The sequence below is a fragment of the Rhinopithecus roxellana genome, chromosome 9 (genome assembly GCF_007565055.1).
Source record: "Rhinopithecus roxellana isolate Shanxi Qingling chromosome 9, ASM756505v1, whole genome shotgun sequence".
Taxonomy (NCBI): domain Eukaryota; kingdom Metazoa; phylum Chordata; class Mammalia; order Primates; family Cercopithecidae; genus Rhinopithecus; species Rhinopithecus roxellana.
In genome coordinates this window covers 44,350,277-44,377,939 of record NC_044557.1, presented here as the reverse complement: position 1 = coordinate 44,377,939, position 27,663 = coordinate 44,350,277, and the positions used below count along the sequence as shown (strand labels likewise).

The 27,663-nt window shown below is 40.9% G+C and overlaps 1 protein-coding gene across 2 annotated transcripts in view; it reads left to right on the top strand.

Annotated features, from left to right (window-relative positions):
* Positions 1–27,405, top strand: part of ZNF704 (zinc finger protein 704) — a 253,235-nt gene extending 225,830 nt beyond the window's left edge. For both annotated transcript variants that reach the window (XM_010378482.2, XM_030937783.1), the window contains 3 exons: positions 2,870–2,974; positions 12,724–12,821; positions 14,382–27,405. In XM_010378482.2, the coding sequence (XP_010376784.2) occupies positions 2,870–2,974; positions 12,724–12,821; positions 14,382–14,493 (315 nt within the window). In that variant the 3' untranslated portion in view covers positions 14,494–27,405. The remainder of the gene's footprint in view (positions 1–2,869; positions 2,975–12,723; positions 12,822–14,381) is intronic.
* The last annotated feature ends 258 nt before the right edge of the window (positions 27,406–27,663 follow it).

Here is a 27,663-nt window from a genome sequence, read left to right as displayed (position 1 = left end):
TTGTATGTACTTCAAGACTTTGTTCTATGTTTATATATGTGCAGTTTTTAAAAGGGATCTGTTGCAGAACTGTTTTTACTGTATTTTATTTTTTCTACTTAATATATCATGAACATTTTCCCATGCCAATGAATCTTCTTCAACAACACCATTCTAAAAATTGATGCCTAATATTTATACATATTTATGGGGTACACATAACATTTTGTTATATGCATAAGATGTATAATAATCAAGTCAGGGTATTTTGAATATTAATCCCTTGTGTATTTATCATTTCTGTGTGTTGGGAAGATTTCCAGTCCTCTCTTCTAGCTGTTATGAAATTTAAAATACATTGTTGTTAACTATAGCCATCCTACTCTGCTATCAAACATTAGTATTCATTCTTTCTATCTAACTGTATGTTTGTACCTACTAACCAACATATCTCCCCACCATGGCCCATCACACCCTTCCCCACCTCCCATAACTATCATTTTATTCTCTACCTCCATGACATCAATTATTCTAGTTCTCACATATGAGTGAGAACATGTGATGTTTGTCTTCATGTGCCTAGTTTATTTCACTTACCGTAGTGACCTGTAGTTCCATTCACATGACTGCAAATGACAGGATATCATTCTTTTTAATGGCTGAATAGTATTCCATTGTGTTCTTACCACATTTTGACACTTCGTCTGTTGATGGACACTTAGGCTGATTCCATATTATCTTTGCTATTGTGAATAGTGCTGCAGTAAACATGAGAGTGCAGGTATCCCTTTGATAGGCTGATTTCCTTTTCTTTAAATAAATACCCAGTAGTGGGATTGCTGGATTATATGGTAGTTCTGTTCTAGATTTTGAGAAATCTCCATATTGTTTTCATAATAGGTGTATTAATTTACATTCTCGCCAACAGTATATACAAGATCCCTTTTCTCTCCTTCCTCACCAGCGTCTGTTATTTTTCATCTTTTTAATAATAGCCAATCTGACTAGGGTGATATGATACTTCATTGTGGTTTTGATACACATTTTTCTGATATTAGCGATGTCGAGTATTTTTTCATGTACCTATTGGTCATTTGTATGTCTGCTTTTGAAAAATTTTAATTCAGGTCCTTTGCCCACTTTTTAATGGAATTATTTGGTTTTTGCTATTGAGTTGTTTTGAATTCATTGTATATTCTGGATAGTAGTCTCTTGCCAGATGAATAGTTTGTGGGTATTTTCTCCCATTCAACAGGTTGCTGTTCACTCTGTTGATTGTTTCTTGTGCCGTGCAGAAGCTTTTTAGTTTAATATAGTCACATTTGTCTATTTTTGTTTGTTTCCTGTGCTTTTGAAGTCTTAGCCATAAAAATCTTTGCCTGGGCCCATGTCCTGGAGTGGTTTTCTTGTGTTTTCTTTCAGTAGTTTTATAGTTTAGGGTCTTACATTTAAGTTTTTAATCCATTTTGAGTTGATGTTTGTAAATGACAAGAGTTAGGGGTCTAGTTTCATGTTTCTGCACGTGGATATCCAGTTTTCCCAGCAGCATTTATTGAAGAGGATGTCCTTTCCCCAGTGTATGTTCTCATCGCCTTGGTCAAAAATCAGTTGGCTATAAATATGTGGACTTATTTCTTGGTACCCTATTTTTGTTCCATTGGTATATGTGTCTGTTTTTATGCCATTTTAACAACGTTTTGAATTACTCTGTAGGTATATCATGATATATTTACCTACTTCCCTATTACTGGCATTTGTGTTGTTTCCAGTATTTTTTTTTCCTTTTCTTTTTTTTTTTTGAGACGGAGTCTCGCTCTGTCACCCAGGCTAGAGTGCAGTGGCGCGATCTCGGCTCACTGCAAGCTCCGCCTCCCTGATTCACGCCATTCTCCTGCCTCAGCTTCCCAAGTAGCTGGGACTACAGGCGCCCGCCACTACACCCGGCTAATTTCTTTTTTTTGTATTTTTAGTAGAGATGGGGTTTCACTGTGTTAGCCAGGATGGTCTCGATCTCCTGACCTCGTGATCCACCCGTCTTGGCCTCCCAAAGTGCTGGGATTACAGGTGTGAGCCACCACGCCCGGCCTTGTTTTTTTTTTTTTTTTTGAGACAAGATTTCACTCTGTTGTCAGGCTGGAGTGCAGTGGCATGATCATAGTTCACTGCAACCTCGAACTCCTGGGCTCACATAATCTTCTTGCCTCTGTCTCCCAAGTAGCTGGAACTGCAGACACACACCACCACCCCTGACTAATTTTTTTTATTTTTAGGAGAGACGAAGTCTCACTGTGTTGCCCTCACTGGTCTCAAACTCTGGCCTCAAGCAATCCTCCTGCATCTGACTCTCAAAGTGCTGGGATTACAGACATGAGCCACCACACCCAGCCCCAATTGCTTTTTTATAATATATAGTTGTGCAAGGAACATTCTTGCGTACATTTCTTTAGAATGAATTCCTAGAGTGGAATAGCTAACACAGAGAATGCTAAGAATTTTTATATGTACTGTCAAATTACCTTCCAAGAACATTGTACTAATTTACACCCACCCTCACAGTATAGCAGGGTATATTCCCCAATTTTAGAGTGAAGAATTCTATCTCACAGGTATCCTAAAATAAGTATATGTACATATAATAAAATTTCTTTTCAGAAATCAACAGTCAAAAACCATCTCTTTTTATACTTTAGATAGCTTGCTTAGGTGTATATACAAAGTTTATTTCTGGCTGCTCCCTTTAACCTTGTTTAATCTCTTCCTATTAGATAATTAGTCTAAGTTATTAATATAGCTGAGACCATTTCTGAGGTCCTCCTTTGGTAATAAGAGCTTAAAGCTCCGAAGGAAAATACTCCTTCATAACAGCTTTCTCTGTTTTTTTATTTGACAGGCCACACCCCCTGTGACCATTCCAGGATCGGCCAAGTTCACCCCCAATGGCAGCAGCTTCAGCATTTCCTGGCAATCTCCTCCGGTCACTTTCACAGGCATTCCGGTAAGTAGAAAAACGAAAAAGCCAAAAATCTGGTCAAAGCCAATGTAGACTAAATTTAGAGAGCGAATAGTAGAGGCATGCAAGAAAAATACAAACATCAGGATGCCAGAAGTACTATATTTCTTAAATGATATTTGTAAACTCATCAGCAGGTATCACTTCTCTTCAAAAAGGTGTTTTGCATTTCAGAAAACTATGAGAGAGTTTCAACTGTTCATAAACATCTTGTTGGAAATATATCAAGATTTTTTTGTGTTGGTAGTATATTTGTATGTTTCCAAATGACGGTAAAATTAATAGCTGAACTCAGATCTTGTATAGAAAAAATGGTGTTTATCATTATAAGTAACTATAAATTTTATTACTTAGGAAATATTGTTCTGTATGTATGTCATTTTGAAGTCTCAAAAATACATTAAAATCATTTTTTCTTTCAAAGTCTGAATAATCCATGCTGATGGATAATCTGAAAGTAAATGAGTGCTGAAATATGCAATCAGACTTAAGTAGTACATAAGAATTGATTTGACATATTAAATGATTCCTGTCTGATAAATCACTGTGAATTAACTTGATTTCTAACCATTCATTTAAAAATATATTGGGTCTTTTATAGTTTATCACAGAACAGCCACAGACATGCACACTGTTGAGGCTCACAGTGGTGTATAACTCCTGATAAGGTTCAGGAAGTGGCTTGTGATAACAGATATTAACCTTATTTTCTCTTCTCCACCCTTCTCCCCAAGGACCTCACAAAAGCTTCTTATTGTCAACCACTGGCAGCTCCCCAAGGTTTCCAGCAAAGTCTAAACCCTTCTGTGGAACTGATAAAAATGAAAGTGGCTGAATGAATTATGCTGTGCTCTGTTGATGAATATTTATTAAATTCCATAGAGGAATAGCCAACAGTAAAAAGCATACTGCTGGAAGCAATTTGGGAAATAGTGGCTTCCAGAAAAGACTCTGGGAATGTGATTTGTAAACAATACCATGGGTCTGGAGTCATTTTTAAAGTTGTATTTTCATTGAATAGTGGTAACTTCTGGTAGCTCTGCAAGAGTGACCTTGTTAGTAGACATTAGAAGAGGGCAGCTTAGCCGTGTTGGTATTAGTTTTGCTTCTGGCAAGAACACTGATCCACTGATGTAGGTGTCAGAGGTTAACAATCTGTCTGTTTGAGGACTTTTTTTTGGTAGACATAAAAAGACCCGGAGTGACTCTTGATGTCACTTTTGAGACAGCCTCTCTGTATTAACTTAAAATGGCAGCCACAGTTACAGAATTATTGAGACCATCTATTCTGCATCCTATTAATTCCTGCCTTTGACTTGGGAAGAATTTTCAATGGTGTATGGGAAGCATACACCATGTTGCTCATCTGATGCTATAGCATGGAGATGGAACAGCCCAGTTCAGACCTCTTTCAGACTACCTCTGTGGCCATGCAAACTGGAATGTTTTCCCCTTTGCTTTTCTAATTAAATTATCTTCTGAGGTATAGGGAAATCACTCTGAGGGGCTCTTTACTAGCTCCGTGTCCTTTATGGTTCTTATGTGTCTTACACACTAGGATACCAGCCAGGATACCTTATATCATTTGTTTTTCAACAATGGAATGTTAAAACTCTGCTGCACACACTGTGTATTTCTACCCTCATCTCAGTGCCCTTGAATTTTTACAGAATCCCTCATTTCACTCTGTGTTGGTTACCTGGGACATTCTAGACAAAAACTTTGACAGACAGTATATATACGATATCTAAGACATACTATAGCTGGATTAAGTCGGTATTCCACTAAAATCCTATGTGAGCTTTTTTTTTTTCTCTCTCTCTCCTTGAAACAGGGTCTCAGTCCATGACCCAGGCTGGAGTACAGTGGTGCCATCGTGGCTCACTGCAGGCTCAACCCCCCTGGGCTCAGCTCATCTTCCCCACTTCAGCCTCCTGAGTAGCTGGGACTACAGATGCACACCATCACACCTGGCTAATTTTTGTATTTTTAGTAGATACGGGGGTTTCCCATGTTGCCCAGGCTGGTCTTGAACTCCTGAGCTCAAGCAATCCACCCACCTCAACCTCCCAAAGTGCTGGCATTACAGGCTTGAGCCACCGTGCCCAGCTGAGAGCTTCTAATTTATTCTTTCACCAGAGAATTCCCAATTTTGCTGATTGTGTAACCTGTTTCAGCAAAGACTTTAGACTGATTTTAGCAGTCAAGCTTGCCATTCCTGTTTAAAGATAAAATAAGGGTGGGGTGGAATTTTCAAAGGTTTTTGTTTTACCCTAGAAAGACAAGAAGGCTACAACTAAGAATGTTCTTTATGTTGCTAAACTGTCTGGCTATGCTTTAAAAAAAAAAACAAGCAGGTGCTGCTGTCGTCCTTCTTCTCCTGGTGGGCTAGCTCTCATGACGGCCCACCCACACAGATGCAGGACTGTTGCACACCCACGGGCAGCATGCCAGCAACTGTCCCTGATGCTCCAGGAGGGCCAGGCAAGCCAGGTAGAATTTAAAAACATGTGAATTCTTACCCTCTAAATTGGTATAATAGGGTTTTCAGACCAAAGCTCTAAAAGTTGTAAGTTATAATGAATTTGTATTCATGATGGCTTCAATTGTGTCCAAACTGAAGAACAGAGAAATATTCATGTTATAAAATGCTTTTCAAAAAATTACCTTTATCCTTGTATTCTAAAATAAATACCCTGAGGTTGTCAACCCTGTTTAGAGTTTACTTTTCTCCCACATCTTTGAGACTTGGTATTGAGGATGGATACTTTTGTACACTTCCTAGAAAGTGGGAAAAATCCCTTTCTGAAAAATCCCAAGGGTTGTAGGATTTTATTTATTCATTTGCCTATGCTAGATTTCTTGAACATTGGACTTTAATAAGTTCCCTGGGTAAGACCTCTTCCCGGAGGTGTGTAGCCGAGAAGGCTGAACTGCATATTTAACAAATGTAACTGGAAGTTCAGTCTTTTGTAGCCTAAGGCTGTGGGGAGAGGGGTAGGAAAGAGAACATCCTTAATTACAAGTTTCTTTGACATGTTTTTCCCTAATGACCTGCCTTCTCTCCTAATTATCTCCATTTCTTTCTCTCTCTTTTCATGACAGAAAACTAAGAGCCCTTGGCCCCTTTATTAATCAGCTCAAGGCTGCCATAAAATACCATAGACTTGGCAGCTTAAACAACAGAAATTTATTTTCTCACAGTTCTAGAGGCTAGAAGTCCAAATCAAGGTGTCAGCCAAGTCAGTTCTGGTGAAGACCCCTTCCTGCTTGTAGATGGCTGCCTTCTCACTGTGCATGCATAGCCGAGAGAGAGAGTGCGCACAAGCACATGCCAGGGCACTGGCAAGCCAAGAAGAGCAAACATGGAGAAGGAGTGCACCAGTCTCAGCTATCCCTTCTTAAAGGACACTAATCCTGTTGGATCAGGGCCCCACCCTTATGACTTCCTTAAAGGCCCTATGTCCAAATACAGCCACACTGGGGATTAGAGCTTCATCATATGAATTCGAGGGACACAAACGTTCTATCTATAACAACCCCTAAGAAAGCAAGTATGAGCTGGTCAACTTGCTATCCAAGAGCAGTTCTAGGAGGCCTCAGGCTGTTGGGGAGGGTCTCCAAAGCTGAAATAGTGCTTAATTGTCAAATGCTTAGCTTGTTTGAGGTTTCTTTTTTAATGCCTTGAGGGAAGGTTCAGAATTATATGAGGTTAAAACCAAGCCAGAGGCCTTTTTCCCCCCTCTTAAGAGATAAAAAAATTCAAAGAAAAGAAATTTCTCCTGCATATTTACAGAAGGGCACAGCATCTCTAGTGTGAGGCTTACTTGCAAATCCTTGCTCTGGCATTTGTGAACACCATGTGACCCTTCTAAAGTAATATCCTCTACTCTAGTACTACCTTGTAGAGTTGTGTCGCTCACACAATGCCTGGCATGTAGCTGACACTACAGATCTCTTACCATCATTGCTGCCTGTACTATGTCTCAGCACTGTTTAATGGGTCAGAGAAAGCGGCTCCTCCCTATTTAGGATTGATTTCTGTAACACAGATATACTCAACACATGGGAGAGATTAACCACAATTTTTACAGATAATAATTTAGAGTTCTTTAGATTCTTCTGAGGTCACACCTAACCAGTAGACAAACTATGAACATATAGCCCAACAATTTTATTTAATTAGAAATATTATCATATTATACTGTCCAAGTACATTATATGCTTTATAAAACATGCCACAAAATAGAACTTAGAAGTGGTTAAGAAATAAACAAATTGCAATGCAGAGACCACTAAGAGAGAGAGTATTTGCTTTATGGGGCTTTATTTTAGGACACACATTTTTTCCATCAGCAATGTGGCAGGATGGAAGAGTGCAAAAAGCAGGGCTTTGACATCATTCAGAAGTGAGTTCCAAAGCCAGCTGTGTTCAAGTCAGACAACGGTGTTCAAATCCTGAGTCCATTTACTAACTGTGTGGTCTGGGCAGTGCACTTAACTTCTCCATTTCCTCATCTATAAAATGGAAATGATGGCTATGATAGGGTTGTTGTGAAGATTAAAATAGATAACATATGGAAGACACTTAGCTTATATAGCAGGCTCTCAGCAAATTACTTCTGCTGCTACTTTTACCTCTGGGATGCTCTGCAGGCCACTTCCCTGCTCAAAGCCTAAATTTCTCTATCTGTAAGATGTAGGTATAGATTGCTTATTTTGCAAGTTTGCTGTGAGAATTAAAAGAGATAATAGATAACCTACTTGCCTGTCTTTCACATTCCCAAACACTGAATAAATGGTAGTTGACTGCCCCAGTTACTCCCTTGGTTTCTCCACCCTCATCCTCAACTAAAATAGGAAGCTGAAACATAACTGTCTTGCCATTAAAAGTCTCAAGAAAAACTCACATGTCATATTGAGCCTCCCACTGAACTAAGCCACATACGGAAGTTTGAAGTGGGTCCTCTGTCTTTTGCTATGTTGTACCCTGTAGAAACACATGTACTGAACTCCAGAGTTAAGAGAGCCATTAGCAGGAAGAAAGACTTTGGTGAGGGGTCATTCCTGCAGGAGGTCCATGTTGTGGTTTGAAAGTGTCCCCCAAATTTCATGTGTTGGAAATTTAATCCCCAGTGCAACAGTGTTGATAGTTGGAACCCTTAAGAGGTGATGGGGTCTAGCAGACTCTACTCTCATGAATGAATTAGTGTCATTATCAGGAGAGTGGGTTTGTTGTAAAAACAAGTTCAGCTCTTTCTTAAGTGCACTGTTACCCTTCTACCCTTTGCCCTGGGATGACACAGCAAGAAGGCTGTTGTCACATGCAGGCCCCTCAACCTTGGACTTTCCAGCCTCCAGAACTGTAAGAAATAAATTTCTGCTCATTATAAATCATCCAGTCTCAGGTATTCTGTTACAGCAGCACAAAACAGCCGAAGACAATCCATATCCCTCAAACTCTGTTCCTGGAATTTTCAAAAGCCTGTTCCTCATGCCTCCCTCACCCTGCTGCTTCTGCAATTTTCTCATCTCAGAAAGTGGCACCACTGTCCCTTCAGCCACTTGGGCCAGAACGTGGGATTCATTCTTGACTCCTCAGTTCATCCTTGATTGATCTAAAGATGCAATTTTCCTTGTGCCCCATCCCAACCCACAAGTCCTAGGCTGTGCCTCTAAACATCAGGAATCCAGGCCCTCCCACCACTGCCACCATACCTAGTCTAAACTACCAGTATGTGTTTGCCTGGAATACTGCAAAAGCCTCTTAACTCCAGGGCTCCTTTCCAGGCTATCTACTGTCCATTCCCCAAAGAGCCAGTGATCTTTTTAAAGCATTAATCAGATGTCTTGCTTTTAAAAACTCTCCAGTGACTGACTTATTGTGCTTAGAATAACATTCAGATCCCTTATTGCAGGTCAGAGGCATAGCTTGATACTTCCCTCTCCTCTCCTCCCACCCTCCACCTCCCACAAAGTGCCCACCCCCTTTTCTGCAATGCCTTGTAGGTGAAAGGTGACCTCCTCGGGAGGCCTTCTCTTACCACTCAAAATAAATAAATGTCCTCTCCTTCTATTACACGTTAGCCTATTACCCTATTTTATTTCTGTCAGCTACTTATCACTAAAATGGTCTTGTGTGATTTTGTATTTATTGTCTATCTTCTCACTAGAATGTAAGCTCCATGAGAGCAGAGAATTTGTTTTGTTCACAGCTATATCCGCAGAATCTGTAACAATGCTTGGTACATAGCAAGTACTTAATAAGTGTCTGTTGAATGAAGAGTATCCAATAATCTCATATCACTTCATGCAAAAGGGCTATGGCAACTTTGCATGATCTAGAAACTTCCACATTATCCCTGGCTGATGGAAGTAGTGTTACTGTCATGTCAACCAAACTTTTCCAGTTCTCTGACTAAATGAAGCACAGTGTTCTTGGGATTCTATTAGTTCTACAAGAGTTGTTAGATTTTTATGTTTATTTTCCTGATAATTTAAAACAATTCATATAAGCATATCATAGATCATCTACAGTGACTATAGATGTCTCAGGTATTCACTCCCTCTAGTTTGCTGTTACTCATCCTGTACAAAACCAAAGCCATTATGAGATGGGGTGAGGAGGATTCTGCTCTTGGAGGAAGCTACATATCTATACACATGAAATGAATGCACTGAACTCCAAAGCTTTTATTTTTAAAAACTCTGAATGTTACCTCTGCTGGCCCTTGCTCCACCCAACTTAAGCATGAAGACCAGTGGTATAGAATAATTCAAACTCATGGCAACAGTGGTTCCAAATGTTAGATTTTTTTACTTACCTGTATAATTTTTTTTTTTTTTTTTTTTTTTTTGAGATGCATCTCACTCTGTTGCCCAGGCTAGAGTACAGCGGCACAATCTCGACTCACTGCTGCCTTGAACTCTCCACACTCGGGTGATCCTCCCACCTCCGCCTCCTGAGTAGCTGGGACTATAGGTGCACATCACCAATCTGGCTAATTTGTGTATTTTTAGTAGAGATGGGGTTTCACCATGTTGCCCAGACTGGGTTCAAACACCTGGACTCAAGTGATCTGCCCACCTTGGCTTCCCAGAGTGCTAGGATTGCAGGTGTAAGCCACCACTCCTGGCCCTACCTGTATAATTTTTTAAATGTCTAAGTTTTGTGCTGCTATAACAGAATATTTTAGACTGGGTAATTTGTAATGAACAGAAATTTACTGACTAACAGCCTGGAGGCGGGGAAGTCCAACATCAACATGCCAGCCTCTGTGAGGGCCTTTATGCTGCATCATCACATGGCAGAAGGTGAGAGGGTAAGGGGGGCCAGACTGGCCCTTGTAGAACACTGATCCCACCCATGGGAGTGGAGCCCTCAGAGCCTAATCACCTCTTAAGGGCCCCACCTCTTAATAGTATTATATTGGCAAGTAAGTTTCAACATGAGTTTTGGAGGGGACAAACATTCAAACCATAGCATTAAAATTAATGTCTGGGAAAATAACACTGATGATCTCTATTAGGCCATTCTTGCATTACTATAAAGAAATACCGGAGACAGAGTAAGTTATAAAGAAAAGAGGTTTAATTGGCTCTGCAGGCTATACAAGAAGCACAGTGGCATCTGCTCTGCTTCTGGGGAGGCCTCAGGGAGCATTTACTCATGGTGGAAGGTGAAGCGGGAGCAGGCACGTCATGTATGAAGCAGGAATGGGCATAAAACCACCACGGTCTTATGTAAACTCAAGAGTGAGAGCTCACATATCACCAAGAGAATGGTCCAAGCCATTCATGAGGGATCCATCCCCATGATCCACACACCTCCCACCAGGCCCCACCTCCAGCATTGGGGATAACATTTCAACATGAAATTCGGGCAGGGACACACATCCAAACTGTATCCCGAGCATTCCTTTATGTTCAAAGAGAAGAGAAAGTACTAATACCTATACTAGAGAAAAGCAATTCTCTAAGAATGGGGAACGCTCCCATGACTTTTAATTGACAATGCTATTCCTATGACCACGTTGGCTCCTAGGTTTTTTTTTTTTTTTTTTTTTTTGAGACGGAGTCTCGCTCTGTCGCCCGGGCTGGAGTGCAGTGGCCGGATCTCAGCTCACTGCAAGCTCCGCCTCCCGGGTTCTCGCCATTCTCCTGCCTCAGCCTCCCGAGTAGCTGGGACTACAGGTGCCCGCCACCTCGCCCGGCTAGTTTTTTGTATTTTTAGTAGAGACGGGGTTTCACCATGTTTGCCAGGATGGTCTCGATCTCCTGACCTCGTGATCCACCCGTCTCGGGCTCCCAAAGTGCTGGGATTACAGGCTTGAGCCACCGCGCCCGGCGGGCTCCTAGGTTTTTAAATTTATTAAATGTCTGCCCTCCCATATATGGCAATACTGATTAATTAGTTGAAACATTCTTTTTCCTTCGTTAAAAAAAATTAATTTGTTGCAGCTTGTAAGAATTCCAGAAGCTGGGGACATTATTTAGTGTTACGAGAGCAGGTGATGCAAAGGGCTGAAGTGAGTAATCCGGAAGGGACTGAGGACAGCAGGGGTCCTTCTCTATGACTGAGGGACAGAAGAGCAACAGAGTTCAACACACGTCCTGGTGCCAGGGAGAGCTGCAGCACAGCCCTGGCTCCACCATGACACATGCTGTGACCTTTGGCAAGTTACTTAACCTCCATCTGCCTTGGTTTCCTAATCTATAAAATGGGAACAATAGTAATACTATGTGGAGTCGTTGTGAAGATTAAAGCTGCTGTCAGTGTACCTAGCACATAGTGAGCACTCAGTAAGTGTTTGGTGGATGGCATATGTTCTTGATTTGCTCAGGCTCTCTGCCTCTTGCCTTTATTCCTTCCTGTTTGGACCTGAGAGTCTGCTGAGGGGGTGTTTTATACAATAATCCATGTATTTAGTGGCTGTGATTGATCCACTAGAGCCAACAGAAGGCCTAGACCTGCATTGTGTCATTGTCGGTTACTACCTACATAATCTTAAATAAATCTCTTAACCTCTCTAGGTATGTTTCATCTTCTAAAAAGGGAATGGTGAGCCTTGCCCTACTTGACAGGGTTCATGAGGATTAAAAGAAGTAGACAGGAATGTACTTTAAGGTTTAAAATATTATTCAAGTGAAAATATGGTATTATGAGCCACTTGAAATGCATAGATACGAAGTAAAAAATGTTTGAGATATTGGCTATTGGTTGGCCTTCTCTGTTTGGGAATGCATTTTAATTCTGCCATAAGCAGCCCTCCTCCATTTTAATGTGTTGTCTCTGTGAGGAAAGCATCTCTGCTTCTTTTTTTCTTTTTCTTTTTTTTTTTTTTTTGAGACAGGATCTCACTCTGTCACCCAGGCTAGAGTGCAGTGGCGCGATCTCAGCTTACTGCAGCCTCCGCCCCGGGGTTCAAACAATTCTCCTGCCTCAGCCTCCCAAGTAGCTGGGACTACAGGCACACACCCCCAAGCTTGGCTAATTTTTGTACTTTTTGGTAGAGACAGTGTTTCACCATGTTGGCCAGGCTGATTGAACTCCTGACCACAAGTGCTCCACCCACCTCGACCTCCCAAAGTTCTGGGATTACAGGTGTGAGCCACCGCGCCTGGCCTCATCTCTGCTTCTAATGGTCAAGGACCAGTGTCCACATAGCAAAGGCTAACTAACTGCATGGGTGGAAAACCTGTCCCATCAACTTTGTTTTCCATGTATTCACCAGGTGTCACCCACACATCATCATCCAGTGGGCACAGGAGAGCAGAGACAGCATGCGCACACGGTCCTGTCCTCCCCACCCAGAGGCACAGTCAGCCTAAGGTACGACAGCTTAAAACTCCGCATACTTCACCACAAGGGAATTAACTGTAAAACAGAACAGCAGAGAGAACCCTGAGAGATGATCTTCTATAAAATTTCTCCACAATTGACAAAACTCACTTTCTTTTTTTCCTGTGGTTTTTCCCATCCATTACCTATTAATGAAGATTTATTGTTTTAGGGGGTAATAATTTACAGTAAGGTTTTGGGTTTTTGTTGTTTTGTTTTGTTTTTACAGAATAGGTAATGGTGATTATTGGGTCTATTTAGAGCCATGTTGTATTAATCTCTATATTAAATGAACTATAAGATACAATTTTTAATGCAGATCAAGAACAATCTCCCCAGAAGTTCCTTAACCAAAATACAGTAGTCCCCTTTTATCCACAGTTTTACTTTCTGTGGTTTCAGTTACCCGAAGTCAGTTGTGGCCCAAAAATGCTTAATGGAGAATTCCAGAAATAAATGATTCCTAAGTTTTAAATTGCAAACCATTCTGAGTCATGTAATGAAATTTTGTGCCATCCAGCTCCGTCCTGCCTGGGATGAATGTTATCCCTTTGTTCAGTGTATCCACAGTGTCTACACTACTCTCCCATTAGATTGACTCTTACAAACTGTGCTTGTGTTCAAGTAACCCTTCTTTTACTTAATGATGGACCCAAAGTGCAAGAGTGGTGAGGCTTTAATTCAGATATGCCAAAGACAAGCCATAAAGTGCTTCCTTTAAGTGAAAAGGTGAAAGTTTTCAACTTAACAAAGAAAGAAAAAAATTGTTACATTGAGGTTGCAAAAATCGACAGTAAGAATGAATCTTCAATCCATGAAACTGTAAAGAAAGAAAAAGAAATTCATGCATAGTATATATATGGGGTTTGTACTATCTGCAGTTTCAGGCATCCACTGGGGGTCTTGGAACATATTCCCCACCCTTAGCAGGGACTGCTGTACTAGAAATTGAGAATGGAGGGAGCATTTGAAAGTACCTATTTAAAAACTTGAAAGAGCAATGTTGCTCTCTACTGACATTTCTTGTGTTTACTTATTTAATTCAGTTTTATGAAGATGCCCAAATGGACATGTCCACAAGTAGACAAATAGAAGCCTAAGGGATATAGTAGCAAATTTTTACAGTTGAGTGGCTGTGAAAACAACCAGCACATATTAGAGTCTGAACCTAGAGAGAAGTTGCCCTGTCTCCCAGGCTGGAGTGCAGTGGTGCGATCTCGACTCACTGCAACCTCCACCTCCCGGGTTCAAGTGATTCTCCTGCCTCAGCCTCCTGAGTAGCTGGGATACAGGTGCGTGCCATCATGCCTGGCTAATTTTTGTATGTTTTTAGTAGAGACAGAGTTTCACCATGTTGAGTAGGCTGGCCTCAAACTGCTGACTGCTGGTGATTTGCCCACCTCTGCCTCCCAAAGTGCTGGGATTACAGGCATGAGCCACCATGGCCAGCCTTTTTTTTTTTCCCCTCACTCTTTCAAGGGATTTTGAGCTCTCCATAGAATGCCTATGGAATTCCTCCCACTAAACTAACCTTCCTCGTCTATCTTACAGGAAGCCCAGGGGAGAGGGCAAAAAGTGTCGGAAGGTGTACGGGATGGAGAACCGAGACATGTGGTGTACCGCTTGCCGCTGGAAGAAAGCCTGCCAGAGGTTCCTCGACTGAGAGACCCCCAGGCAGAGGGGCTTGGGGCCCTGAGCCGCTCCTGCCCTGGCCTCCCACTGCAGGTGTTGGAAAGAGCTTTTCCTCCTGAATAAAACACAGTTGAAGCTGGGAAAAGCCTTTTCAGGAACCTTGGAGGAATAACAGCAAAAACACAGAAAAATTGTTTAAGTCACCACCTATGACAAAAGAAAGTTGCTCTTACTGAGAACCCAGCCTGGAACAGCTATAGCTAGCTTTTTTCCTTCAAAAGAAAAGTCAACTTTTTTGCTGTATGTCTAGATTTAAAACTGTGGACTTCTGTAGCAATTGAACCAACAAAGCCCATTTTACCTAGAAAGGAGGCATATTTTGATAAGCTTTCTGAATTATGCCATTTCCAAGATTTTTTTGACACTTAAAAAACAAGCTACAGGTTATTCAGTAGCATTTGTACAAAGAACAATACCTACTTTTGTTGTGAATAATCTTTTCCCTATTTTCCATTTGACTTCTCGGAGCAGTATATGTCAGGATGTGTTGCAAGAAAGCGCAGCACTCTGGACATCTTTTCTATGTCTTTTTGTTTGTTTTGTTTTTAAGAATGACCCCAAACTGAACCATGGTAGAGCTATTAGCTTGTAGGGCCCCCAGATGGCATAAACTCGAGAAGCGATTGTCCACGGAAATCACCAGCAGACTTCAGCCCCACGCTGAGTTCAGGAAGTCCAGCTGTCACTGTTGGGAAACATCTAGGAGTCTTCCTTGGATCCATAAGAAGCTCTTCCCCTGAGGCAGCACAGCTAATTTTACTCTCTACCTGCCACAACTCAGTCAAGAACTGGCACCTGTAGCCATCTGGGTAAGCCTCGATGCTTCTTTCAGGGATGTGACACAAATGGCAACTCAGAGCTATTTGTTACTGCTTGTCTGTCAAGATTGTAGCCAGGTTAATGGGTCATTTTCCTTTTCTCCAAGCTCCACCACTGACTGATTTCGGAAGAGGTAGAGAACTTCAAACTGTCCCAGCAGGTTTGCTTTAGACAGCAGAGCACAGCCCACATGGCCCCACCTGTTCAGAAAGTCATATTAGGTCGACAAACCACTTCCATTCTGAGTGCACTTTTATAGGTTTTATGCTTTAGCATGTCTGGGAGCTGAGTTAATGAACAATATAAACATGTGAGTAAATGGAAGGTTGTCAAACCTTAATTTTTTCTTATAAAAATATTGTAGCTATTCATTTAAGAATTCGCTCAAAAGGGAACATACAGAACATCAAAAGGAAAATGCATGTAGGTATAGGAATTTCTCAATTTAGTAGGGCCAGGGCTTGCACTGTGTTCCATTTATTGGACTTCGTAACTTGCTTGCTTGTTTGGAGGATAGTGGTATGGGAAGAGGGGAGTCGTCAAGCCCTATAAATAAGCTCATTCTCTATCTACCCTACTCTCAATTGCCCTGCTAAAGAGTTATTTCTCCTATACCTATGCAAAGTAGGAAGAGCACCTTATAGGAGGCACTGTATAGGGACAGGGGACATGGGATCAGCCATAGGAATGTTAAATGAAATTGCACAGAGGAAAGTTTAATATATGTCTAGAGATTGTACATACACTTTTTTAAGCGTAGAGAGAAGTCATCTAGTAATGACAAATATTCTTTTTATATACAAGCAAAAGAAAGTATAAGGAGGTTCTACAGCGCAACATCCACGATCTGTGCATTCACATATTATGGGACTCTTATTTCTTAAAGTTTCATATAAATTTTTAAAAATTGTTCCTTGGAAGAGATCCTGGTTTTTGTGTTTTTTTTTTTTTTTTTTCATTTATTTCTTTAAAAACATTTATTTTAGGAGAAGAGAGAAAGAGCTTCATCTAATTTTGCATCTTGATTACCAATCAGTAGTAGCCACAGCACCAGCAATACTGTATGTTTTAGACTTATAAGGTCAGCCAGGAAATGGCATTTTTAAAAATGCAGAAATGTGTTTGTTTCTTCTACTCTAGCATGTCCTTTCTCCTCCTGGTGTCCTGTCACCCCCCCATGCAGCACCACTGATGTGAGATGATGCTCTGGCTGGTCCAGGAAGCCCTGAGCCATGGGCAGATTACCCAATGGCCTTGGGAGGCCAGAGCTGGTCACCTGTTTAAGCAAGTTCACCATGTATTTAAATGATAGGGTACAGTCCTGGACTAGAGGTTTTTCTCTTCAGCAAAGCTCTCTAGCCCTTGATCGTTGGACTGTTACTAATAGAAAAAGATTCAAGTCATGAAGTATAAAATCCATCCCCCATCCCAGAACTTTGAAACACAAGGAGGGAGAGTTCTTTGCTATGGAGCAGTCCTGGAGCAAAGCCCCGTGGCTTTCACCCCCAGATATATACCCCATGAGTGTGCTAAGCTCCAGCTTAGCTGAGCCAAGCTCATTCCTTACCTGGTGTGCGGCCAGTGCACAGGTGTAAGCAGAACTATAGAGCTGAATGTAGCTTCCCTGGGATCTCTTCTCCTTTCTAAAGTGTTTTTCACACAGTTCTGTGCCTCCTGCCCAAGCTGGGGCTCCTTTCTGCCTGATAGCCCAGGGCTCTGTGTCATTTCTTTTCTGGCTTCAGGTGCAAACAGACCCTCAGTACCTTCCTAGACACGGACACATATTCCCTGGACCAATGCATGGAATAACTAGTAGACCACAGGTGGCTGGTCTTGAAGAAAAGGGATTATACTCCTTACAGGCCACCCTGAAAGCTATGAATTCCAATATACACCGCTGATCGTGCAAGTTAGGTTTCTTTTTTTTTTTTTAATGTAGCTTTATTTTATGTTTTGGAACTAAATGAAGTGCCAAATTAGCCAGACATTCATTGGATGCCATCGCTGTGGAACCAAGTTCTCTGTATGTGTTCGTTTGACTGGGAGGAGGGGGAGGGCTGGGCAGACTGCTCCCACAGCAGGCTGGCGGTGGAACTGGAGCCCTGGCCACCGCAGGGAGCTCAGGGGAGGCCTGTCTGCAAAAGACATGCAAAACAATGGATTCTGGTCCCGAAATATTTCTAAGTAAGGCATAATGTAGCCTTTTGATTTTTTTTCTCCTTTGACACACCAACCTTCAGAAAAGTTTTCGCATCTCTCTCCAAAGAAGTCATTTCATAGTGACTGACAGGACATTCTCCAGACAGTGACAAAACAGAGTGGCCAGCAGGCAGTGGTGTTAAGCCTTGGGCCTTCCCAGAAGATGTGTGCTGCATTGGTGGGAGGCAGTGTGACAACCTGGAGAAAACACACAGGTAGCAAGGGGGTCGGTGAGGTAAAAGAGGTCTGTGAACACCTGGCTCTTGCTCATCTTCTTGGTGCTGATCAGCTAGTGGTCACCATCCCTGAGCACCTCCCAGGGAGCTGCCATTGTCTCCTCTGGGAGCAGCTGCCTGAGGCAAGGAGAGAATGACCTGAAGGGAAGTACCTCTGGCCAAGGGTGCAGGGCTGCTGTGCCCAGCCAGAGCGGGCCATCTCTAGCAGATACGGACTTCTCTCCACCACACTAGCTGAAAAGTTTTCTCCCTTGGTTGGCAAAAGCCAGTGTCAGGAAAAAAGTCGTGGGTTTCTGACCAAGAATGTGTGCGCTTAGCTGCAAAGTGCCCAGCGGCAGCTCCAGGCACCAACAAGGTGCCCTTTTGTTAGACAATTCCTGCCTGAATGAACATAACCATATTGCAGATGAAAATTTTCAGTAGAGAATGACACAATTCTTGACCTTTCTAAAAACTTTTCAAAGAGATAGCCACATGTCTATATGTTGCAAAAGATTTTTAAAACTGAAATGTCCTCCATTAAATCTCAAGATCCCTGGAGTTTTAAGTCTGCTGTTTCTGGTGTCACACTAAGCCACACTTTTGAAAGCAGCCCTGGGTTCTGAATTAGCTGGCACTGCTGAATCCATGTTCCCCCTTCATCAGACTCCAAAGTGCAGCATTCACTTGCAAAGGTTCAGAGAAAAGTGGCCAGAGTTGTACATATAAGAGAGATACCTTGAGAATAGTAGCAAAATACTGTAAATAATATTCATTTCCTCAGGGAAAAATAAAGGGCATGCAAACATAGGTCTGGAGACTCCTAAAACTAGGAAGAATTTTGTTGTCACTAAAGTCTTTTCTACTCAGAACAATTTTTTTCTTCAAATGAACATGGTATCATTTCAAGACAAATTTCCATGAACTGGGCAGTGCTGACATTTGTGAGGCGTGGGGGAGTGCCCTGGGAAAATGGTTCGTAGCTGACCCGTAGCCTAAGGCTAATATTTGGACCACAGGCGCAATGCCTGGGGGTGGGGGCGGGGTGGGGGATATTCCTAGACTCATGTAAGGCTTTTTCTGAATGTAATCGTGAATACAAAGCCTTTCTGGTTCTTTTTATCATTACCCAATGGATGACTGTTTATTAGCTATCAGCAGAATTCTGTAGGTGAAAGCAAGCCGTAAATGATGTACATTTTGCTTTAATAGCATGTTAGCAAACAAACTTCCATGGACTCTTGTGGACAAGGTGCTGATTTTTCTCATGACCCTGTAGAATTGCTATCGACCACATCTTCTGTAGCACTGACCTGTGTGAACTCGGGGAAGAATTTGTGCATACAAATGAGTGGAAACAGAGCAGGATTCATGAATATGAATGAGAATGTGGATCATTTTGGAGAATGCCCCAGGCACACGGGTCAACTGGAAATTTCATTTCTCTAAGAAAGTAGCCCTACCAGCGGCACGGACTGTCCCTGTTCCTCGTACCTGTGAGGATTCCTCCATATCGGAACTGATTCTTGTGTCTTTTTTGCATTGTAACTAGCCAAACCTGAAGTCAGTAAATAAAATGAGATTAGCACTTTTTTTAGGTACCAGTTGTATCACTGAGTAATGCACACCAATAGAGCAAGAAACTATAAAATGTATTTAAGACCAGCTGGTTTGCTTATTACGATTGACTTTGAAAAAGCCCATATCCAATGATATACATGCTTTAAAAGGTATATCTGTCATAGGACCAGGAACCAAAATGAGAATTTTACTTCTGGTCCTGTTTTGTAAATAGTTCCTTTTTCTGAAGACAATCTCATGTTTTATAACTTTTGTTGTGGGTCTGAGAATCATAATGGTAATATGTTGTGGCAAAATGTAATCTTTAAATACAAAAACAATTATAACTTAATTTTCCAAATAAAACAAGAAATATACTGGTTAGGCTTCTACAGTTCTAAGAGACATGACACTTTGGTAATAAGCGTCAGTACTCTACTTCTCAAGTTAACTGGAAATATTTTACAAGATGCAGTGTTTTGTAATCACAAAGAACACAGACATTTTGCGAGAAATGACCTTGGTTTTATACATTGTAGCTTATTTTTTAAATATATAGTATTTTACCAGACAGGAAGTGTTAATATTATAAGTAATTCCGGCTCACCAAACAAAGGGCTATGTCTCTTTTAAGCAAATGTTTTGATGCATATCTTTTTAATTAACCCTCTGCAGCAAGGGTAGAAACACAGATCAGATGGAATGGGTATTATAAGAGAATCAAGGTAGCAACAGCTACTCCTTTTATCATTAACGGTGTGTTTTCAAAGCATGGAAAAAGATGCCTGAAGAGTCATTTTATATATTTTAAATCTAAAAAATGTTCACAGATATGCTTATAGGCCATGGGAGAAATATTCTTATAAATTTTTTAGTGTAAAATGATAAATTCTGTGTCACAAAGATAAGTTTACCACTTGACCTACCAGAGCCACAGATACTTGCATTTAACCAGCAAGTATCATTTGGTGGAAATTCCTAAAATCATATTAGATAGGTCTGAAGATAGAATTCTTAGGTGATCAGTAGTGTTTAAAATAATTTTGTCCTCAGCACTAAGTATATAACTGTAATTTCCACATAAGAACAAGTGCTTCCAAAATATAGTGGAGGGAAAAAAGAAAATTAAAAAAGAAAAAGAACAAGTGCTTGATTTTTCACTGTGAAGAACTAGCAGGCACACGAGGTTGTGATCAGTAAGTGACTGCGTTCCCAAGAACCAGGAAACAGAGGGGAGTTGTGAAGAGTTTATTAAAACTGCACAAATAATTTAGAGCTTTGCCAAAACCATTTCATAATGCTGTACAGTTTTTTCAAGCCCACTCACTGTTAAAACAAGAAAGCATCTTTTCTTTCTAAGATTTTAGTAATCCAGAAGCTAGCCTAATTAGCCAAGTATGCAGATAACATCAAAAGCAAAGCTGAGATAGAACAGCCATACACCCGTTGGGCAGCTCTTATGAGGTGGTCAGAAGGTCACTTGGACCTTGGTTTCAAATAGGCTTTAGAATCTGCACACTTGAGGACTAGAAATGCACAGAGTTAGGGAAAGCCATGTACAGCCTTGGCTCCTGGTCTTTACGATGAGGCGTCCTGCATATCTCTGTTTTCACTCCTTGGAATGTCTCCATTATTAGCATTAAAGTCCCCAAGAAGTTTTTATTGCTGTGCGGTTTTGAACCAAATGAGTCTCATTTCCAAAAGATTCCTAATTCTATATAGGAGAGGTTGCAAATGTCAGTGCCTCAGAAGGACCACGCAAGTTCTGTAAATGATTGATGTGGATCAGGCAAAGAGGAACACAAGAATGGTGAAGACCAGGTTGAACTGGAGAACACATGCCCTCTTTGAAGGGGCGCCCACACTCAGCTCTAGACAATCAGAACCATGCAGAAATCAGGCCCAGGGCTGCTAGATCTTCTGACTTGGAAATAGGATATTACCTGACACGTAAGTGTTGACAACTAACTCAAACTCTTGGCCAACACTATGCAGACCAAAGAGAAGCTGTACACAGGCAGGTGCAGCCTGCAGCCCCCAGTTTCAACTGTTAGGAAAAGTGGATTTCACATTCCACAGTTGTCAGGTCAGGTTCATCCATCAGCCCCACAAACTCGCATGTCGGCACTATCTGGGCAACTAAAATAAAAGTGGGGAAAGAGATCGTTTCTCCCCGGATATCATTCTCATGGCAGACTTGAATAGAGATAACGCTGAGTTATCCAGCTCTCTCACTCTGCCTCCTTTTGGCATGCCCAGGCCGTGCCCCACAAAGCATTGAATCACTGTTACCTTATTTTCTTACTGTTTTCTACCGTGGCCACTGTGATGAGGGGCTGGCAAAGAGCAGCCTCGTGCCTTCCGAGAAGGTGGCCAGGAGCCTCTGAAGCTTGCAGCGAGCACACATTGCCTCCTTGTGCCAAAGCCCTTTGCCAGCCTCCCCACACTCCTTCCCTCTCCATTCTGCCTCATGAGTCTTCGTTCCCGTGTCAAATTACCACTGCTTCACCTATGATACAGCAGAAGCCTTGCTTCAGAACTGGTAGGCATTTAGGTTATTTCGGAGTGTCCACTAACCTCAAAAGGAGGTTTTTCCCACATACAAAACTCTAGCATCTTTGAGGGCAAAAGCAAAATGGGAATAAATGTGTCATGAAAAAAATGAGAAGTTGCTTCCTTCATTTAGATGGACTAAGTTATTTTAAACTGTATCTTACATCAGAGACCTGATGGTATTGGGATAATCACTGACCCTTTCACGTATGTAATAAATCCGTCTCGTTCACACACACTATTCCATTTGATCTCTGTAAGAACCCAGCGTAGAACAGGAATATTTAAAATCAGCATACCCACCTCCAAGGCCAACCCAGAGTAGTCTTGAACCTGAGTCAGCCTCAGTACTGCTTGCAAGGAAGAGGGAAAGGGCTCATTAAAGGCCTGGCTCAGACCTTAGTCTTCCAGACTGATTAGGGACATAAGAAGACCCAGGGACCCACCGTGTTCTCAAACCATCTTTTCAGTCCAGGCCTTTCAGCATAGACGTAAAGAGCCCACCCGTTACTCAGTCATGTTGCCAAGTGCAAACTGATTTATCCCCAGATGAATCCCTTTACTATAGCGGATCTCTAATCCCTAAATTTCAGCCAATTTGGTAGTTAATTATAGGAGCTTATTAGCTAAATGTATGTTCTGAGTAAAAGTTTTGACTCCTTGGGGAAAATTTATTTTGCTGCTAGCATACAACATTTGCTATGTATATAAACTTAAGTCAATGCCAGAAATTTTAAAACCAGCTCAAATTTATAATCCGTAATGATCAAATCAAAACATACTGTAAATTCAGAGTTGGAAACGCCTGGTAATATGGTTAAGTCATGTTTAAATATGAATGCAATTTAAATGACATTGGCAATGCCTGAGATTTCTTTCATTGTGAATGATTAAAAAGCAGTCCAAAATATGAATGGATTTCATCTTACCTTTCTCCCATTAATTTACCAGGTGTAACATCTTGAGTTTGGAGTTAAGTCATTCACAGGCAGTTGAGTCGTGGAGCTAGAAGGAGCCTCAAAAAAAAAACATTTTGGCCAGACTCCTACATCATGAACAGGGTTCTTGATGAATGATACTTATTATTATGTTTCTAAAGTAATACAGTGTTGGAGAAGGAAGCAGTTTAGTGCTTTCCTCTTCTGATGGAAAAGAATCATAGTTAGCACCATTGCCATGACAATAACAGGATGTAGAAAGACCCATGAAGAAAGAAAGAAAAAGAAAGCTATGGTTCCAAAAGCAAGTAACCGTAGATTTTGAAAGAAGGTGGAGATGGTGATTAAACTGTAGTCCTTGTTTTTCAAAAATGTTCTTTCATGTTAGGCACCATCCACATAGTTATTAACTACCAACTTCCAAAGAGAAGATCCCCTTGATTTATTTATATCATGAAAATACTAAAAATTAATTCTCAAGTCTAATTAACTATTACATTATCTTGCTAGGGCCATTTCCCTAAATTTTTAATTCAGAAAATTAACCAGAGTTGGCCAGATGCAGTGGTTCACGCCTATAATCCCAGCACTTTGGGAGGCCAAGGTGGATGGATCACTTGAGGTCAGAGTTCAAGACCAGCCTGGCCAACAGAGGAAGAAAGAAAGAGTGAAAACAGAAGAAGAGTGAAACCCTGTCTTTACTAAAAATACAAAAATTAGTTGGGCGTGGTGGTGCACACCTGTAATTCCAGCTACTTGGGAGGCTGAGGCAGGGGAATCCCTTGAACCCGGGAGGTAGAGGTTGCAGTGAGCCGAGATTGCACCGCTGCACCTGGGGGATGGAGTGAGACTACCATTAACGAAGGAAACTTCCTTTAAACAGAAAAAAACAAAGGTGCTCATCTATTTCTTCTGAATTCTCTCTACATCCTTGACTTAAAAGGAAAACCAGCACTCTAGAGAAGAAACGGAGCTTTAAAAGAGAACAGTCCCCATTCCAGCTACCAGTCTTGCTTTCCCCCATCTTGGCGAGCCCCAATGAATTTGCTATTGAAAGATTACCCATCCCTTTGCCCTCATTTCCCTGAGCTGGAGGCCAGGCTGTTGTTAACGTTTTTTCAATTCTAAAGCCCCGATGGGACATTCTTGTTTCCGTGATACTGCTTTCTCTCTCTTAAATTAAGGTGCAAGGGGATAAATATTACTGTGACTGGGATGTAAGGCTCAGTCAGTGTGGCTATCCCCTTCCTTCGGGAAAAATATTCCATCTGTCTGAACGGTTTTAGGTGATCATGAGGAGAGCAGCTTAGCAGACAGCCAGCCACGCTCATCACAAAAGATTTGGTCAGACTCACTGTAAAGAATGACAAGGCAGATAGCTAATCCTTTCACTGTGCCTCAAAGCCTGCTGTGCAAGTCAGCAACCCGACTGGTCCTTTCCACATGCGAGGCTAATAGAGTGATCAGAACCAGGAATGTGAGCTGGGTTCCACCTTAGGAGGGGACAGTGAGGGCAGAGCAAGAGGGCTCCATGTTTAATTACTCCAGGCTCTGACTTCTGCCCACAATTACAGAGCATGAAAGCAGAATTGGCCTTTAGTATGTGAAAAGGAAGTGGCTCCTGCAGGGTGTAATTGTTATAATTTCGTATTTATGGAAAGAGAAGAGGACTCCAGTCCACTCATGTTGTTAAGCACTTGCCCCTCACTCCACTGGAGCCCCCTTCCTATGCTTTGGGCACAGATGGCTGGGACCGAGAGGAAAGAGGAAGAGCAGCTGCCAGAGTGTGAATATACCCCTCAGGGATCTACAGTGGAGTTTAATGATAAACTACCCATACTCTCCCAAAAAAGGTTGAGGGGCAATGCATAACTTTGCAGATTACAACCCTTGTTTTACTTTTTAAACCTTTTTTCCATACTCTTCTTATTGGAAATCAATGGCTGTGATGTGACCAACACCTGTGATGATAGCAAAGCCCCTCCTTTCACTGTCTGCCAACTTCGGGGAACCTCCTTGGTCATTGGTAGAAAGCTTTAGAAAAGACTTAGCTTTTTAGGGAAGAACTAAAAATCTCCAAAACATACTAGTCCCATGACTTCGATAACTGAAAATGTCCTGGGTGTAAATTAACCCAGGAATGTGGATCATACATGTTTAAAAGAAAAAAAAAAAAAATCCCTGAATCAATATTTTCCTACAACACACCCTAAAATTCCTATTTTTGTAATTAATGGTTGGACAGTGATCAGCCATTTAAACATAGGCTCTCTGGAATAACCAGACACTAGAATAGTTTCCGAAGTGTTTTGTGTATCAAAATCCTATATGCTTAGAAGAAGAACTCAGGATAAGAAAAAATCGCTAGGTCCCAAAGGGTTCATGACTATCATCAGATGCAACTGCGAGTGACCTACGGTCATTTTATCAAATGAGAAGACTGGAGAGAGAACAACAGTAATCACAAAACCTCTGTTGCTCTTAGTCCATGACAATGTTTAAGGAAACTTTTAAAAATTAAGCCATCTTCTGAATTGTTTTCTACACCAAATCTAAAATATTAAAATGAAATTATTAAATATTTAAAACGGGGTATCTAGTGGAAATGCAATCAGTAGAAAGCATTGCTTTTTAGTGCCTGCTAAACAAGTAAAGGAGAAAGAATGAAGAGAAAACAGCAGTCCTTCCTGTGTGACACTCGTGTGAAAATGACTGGCATTCACATGTCATTGAGTGCTAACTCAAAAGCTAAGTGGCAATGCTGTCCAATGTTTAGAGATCTTTTGAAATATAATCTTACTACCATTCAGAGGTAAGTACTTGCTTAACAGAAGTCTTTAATATTAGTGAATGAATGTATAAAATTATAAACTATGCATTTTCAAAGAGTAGCATGTATTTTGTATTGAATCCAAGTAAATTTTTGCATAGCTACCTACCACAATTGCAAATTATTCAAAATAAACTTGGATACATATCCTTATGGGGATATGGGAAGCCCATCTATATTCTCCTACTTGATGTTTTTAAAGATTGAAACTTTACTCTGAAACATCAGGCTCTAAAAAATTCCATCATTAACATGAATAAATGGGAAATGGTTTATTTTTTACTCCTTAAGCATAAATGGGAAATGTTGGCTGTTAGAAAATGTGCCCAGTTCTTTAAAGGTTCTAGTAACACTGGATTAACAAGCAAACGAAACTGCACGAAGTGAATGAATATTTCATTGGATAAAAATGGCATAGGTTTTATCTGCTGGGTGTAATGCTCAATCCCAGAAAAAAAATATTCTTCAAGGGGTTTCGGTTATAGTTTCAAAGAACAAAATATGAAAATATTGTCCAGCAAGGCAAATCATTGATCTTTTTTCAAAATTACTTATATTTTGGAAAGTCTATATAGAATATACACAAATTTCTTCAGCCCTTTTGTTGATTTCATATTTTCATGAAACCTCTTCCCCTAATAATTTGCCTTCTCTCTTTAATCAGTGCTTTACTACATTACTCAGCATGAAAAAGTATCTTTTCCTTCATCTGACAATGTGGAAATAACTCCATTTCTCTGCCATTCTGGTTCTCTTCAGTGTCCATTGAGAAAGTTTCTCAACTGTTTGTAAAATACAGGGGCGGGGGGGAAACACACACACACATTTCTAAACCTGGTACTTAAGGTTATACTGGATTGTTTGCTACCTAATTAGAAGTTATTGGGGGAGGGGCAATGTGTCTTTTTATATGATTTTTAGCCAAATTCAGATGTTCTGATACACATTTCTGAATACCTATCTGACTGTAAATACAGCCTGTGGAGGTTCAGGTTGATAAACCTTTTACCTGACTGTTCCTCAGCCATGCTCCTTGCCAGCTTCTGGCACATTGTACATAGATTTGTTGAATGTTTAAATCATTTGTTTTTCTAAATGCTATTCTCTAAAACAATTTTTTGAATTTCTGTTGCTTTCCATTGTTTTGGACTTTGTGTGTTTGTTTAAAAAAAATGTTTCCTAAATATTTAACACCAGGAAAAATATTTTTAAATAAACTGGTGCTAATTGAAACAGAAGGAAATTTTCAGATCGAAGATGTACAATGTTAAATGTTCACACCAGTTAAACTGCACTTTCCCAAGGGGACAGCTGGCATCTACTTGAAATGGGCATCAAGAGACCACCAAATGTTTACAGTTTCTGTGGCTCATTTAAGTGTAAAATGCAGAAGTGGCTCTGTCCCCCCAGGGTTGAGGATTTGCTACACTGGTCCTCTGGAAGCATTTAAGTAGAAAAAAAGGCTTATAGTAAGAATCACTTTAGTAATCGTCTTCTGGTCCTTGGACTTTTCTGTTCTGTAATGCTTGTAATAATGAATATGGTGTTGCCAATCTAGTCTGATATCATTGTTGACCTGTACTTACTTTGTGGATGGTTCTACCTGGGGTTGCACTGGCACAAACAGAGCCAGAACACTGGACTTTCAGAAGACCATTTTGACTTCTACAGTGTCTACACACATGAATTTAAATGCACTTGTAACTGGTTAATTACCATGAAGTAAGTCTAACTTCCACTTAATAAAAGTTTTTGTGTATCTGCTTCTATTTGGAAACCATTTATTTAATTAAGGATAACTAATGTATACCAAGAAAGGCTCGCTGGGGCTTGGGGTTTTACCTAGAGTTGTAAAAATAGTTCAAAACCAAAGAGATGTCTTCATTATCAAGGCCATTTTTAGAAACATGTGGAAGGCATGTGTCCTCATGTTCAGCCCTGCTAATGACAATTTCAACCCATTCCCTTAGCAATCCTTAGCAATGATTGTCCAGATATGTTAGCTGCTGACCTTGTGCTGCTGACTT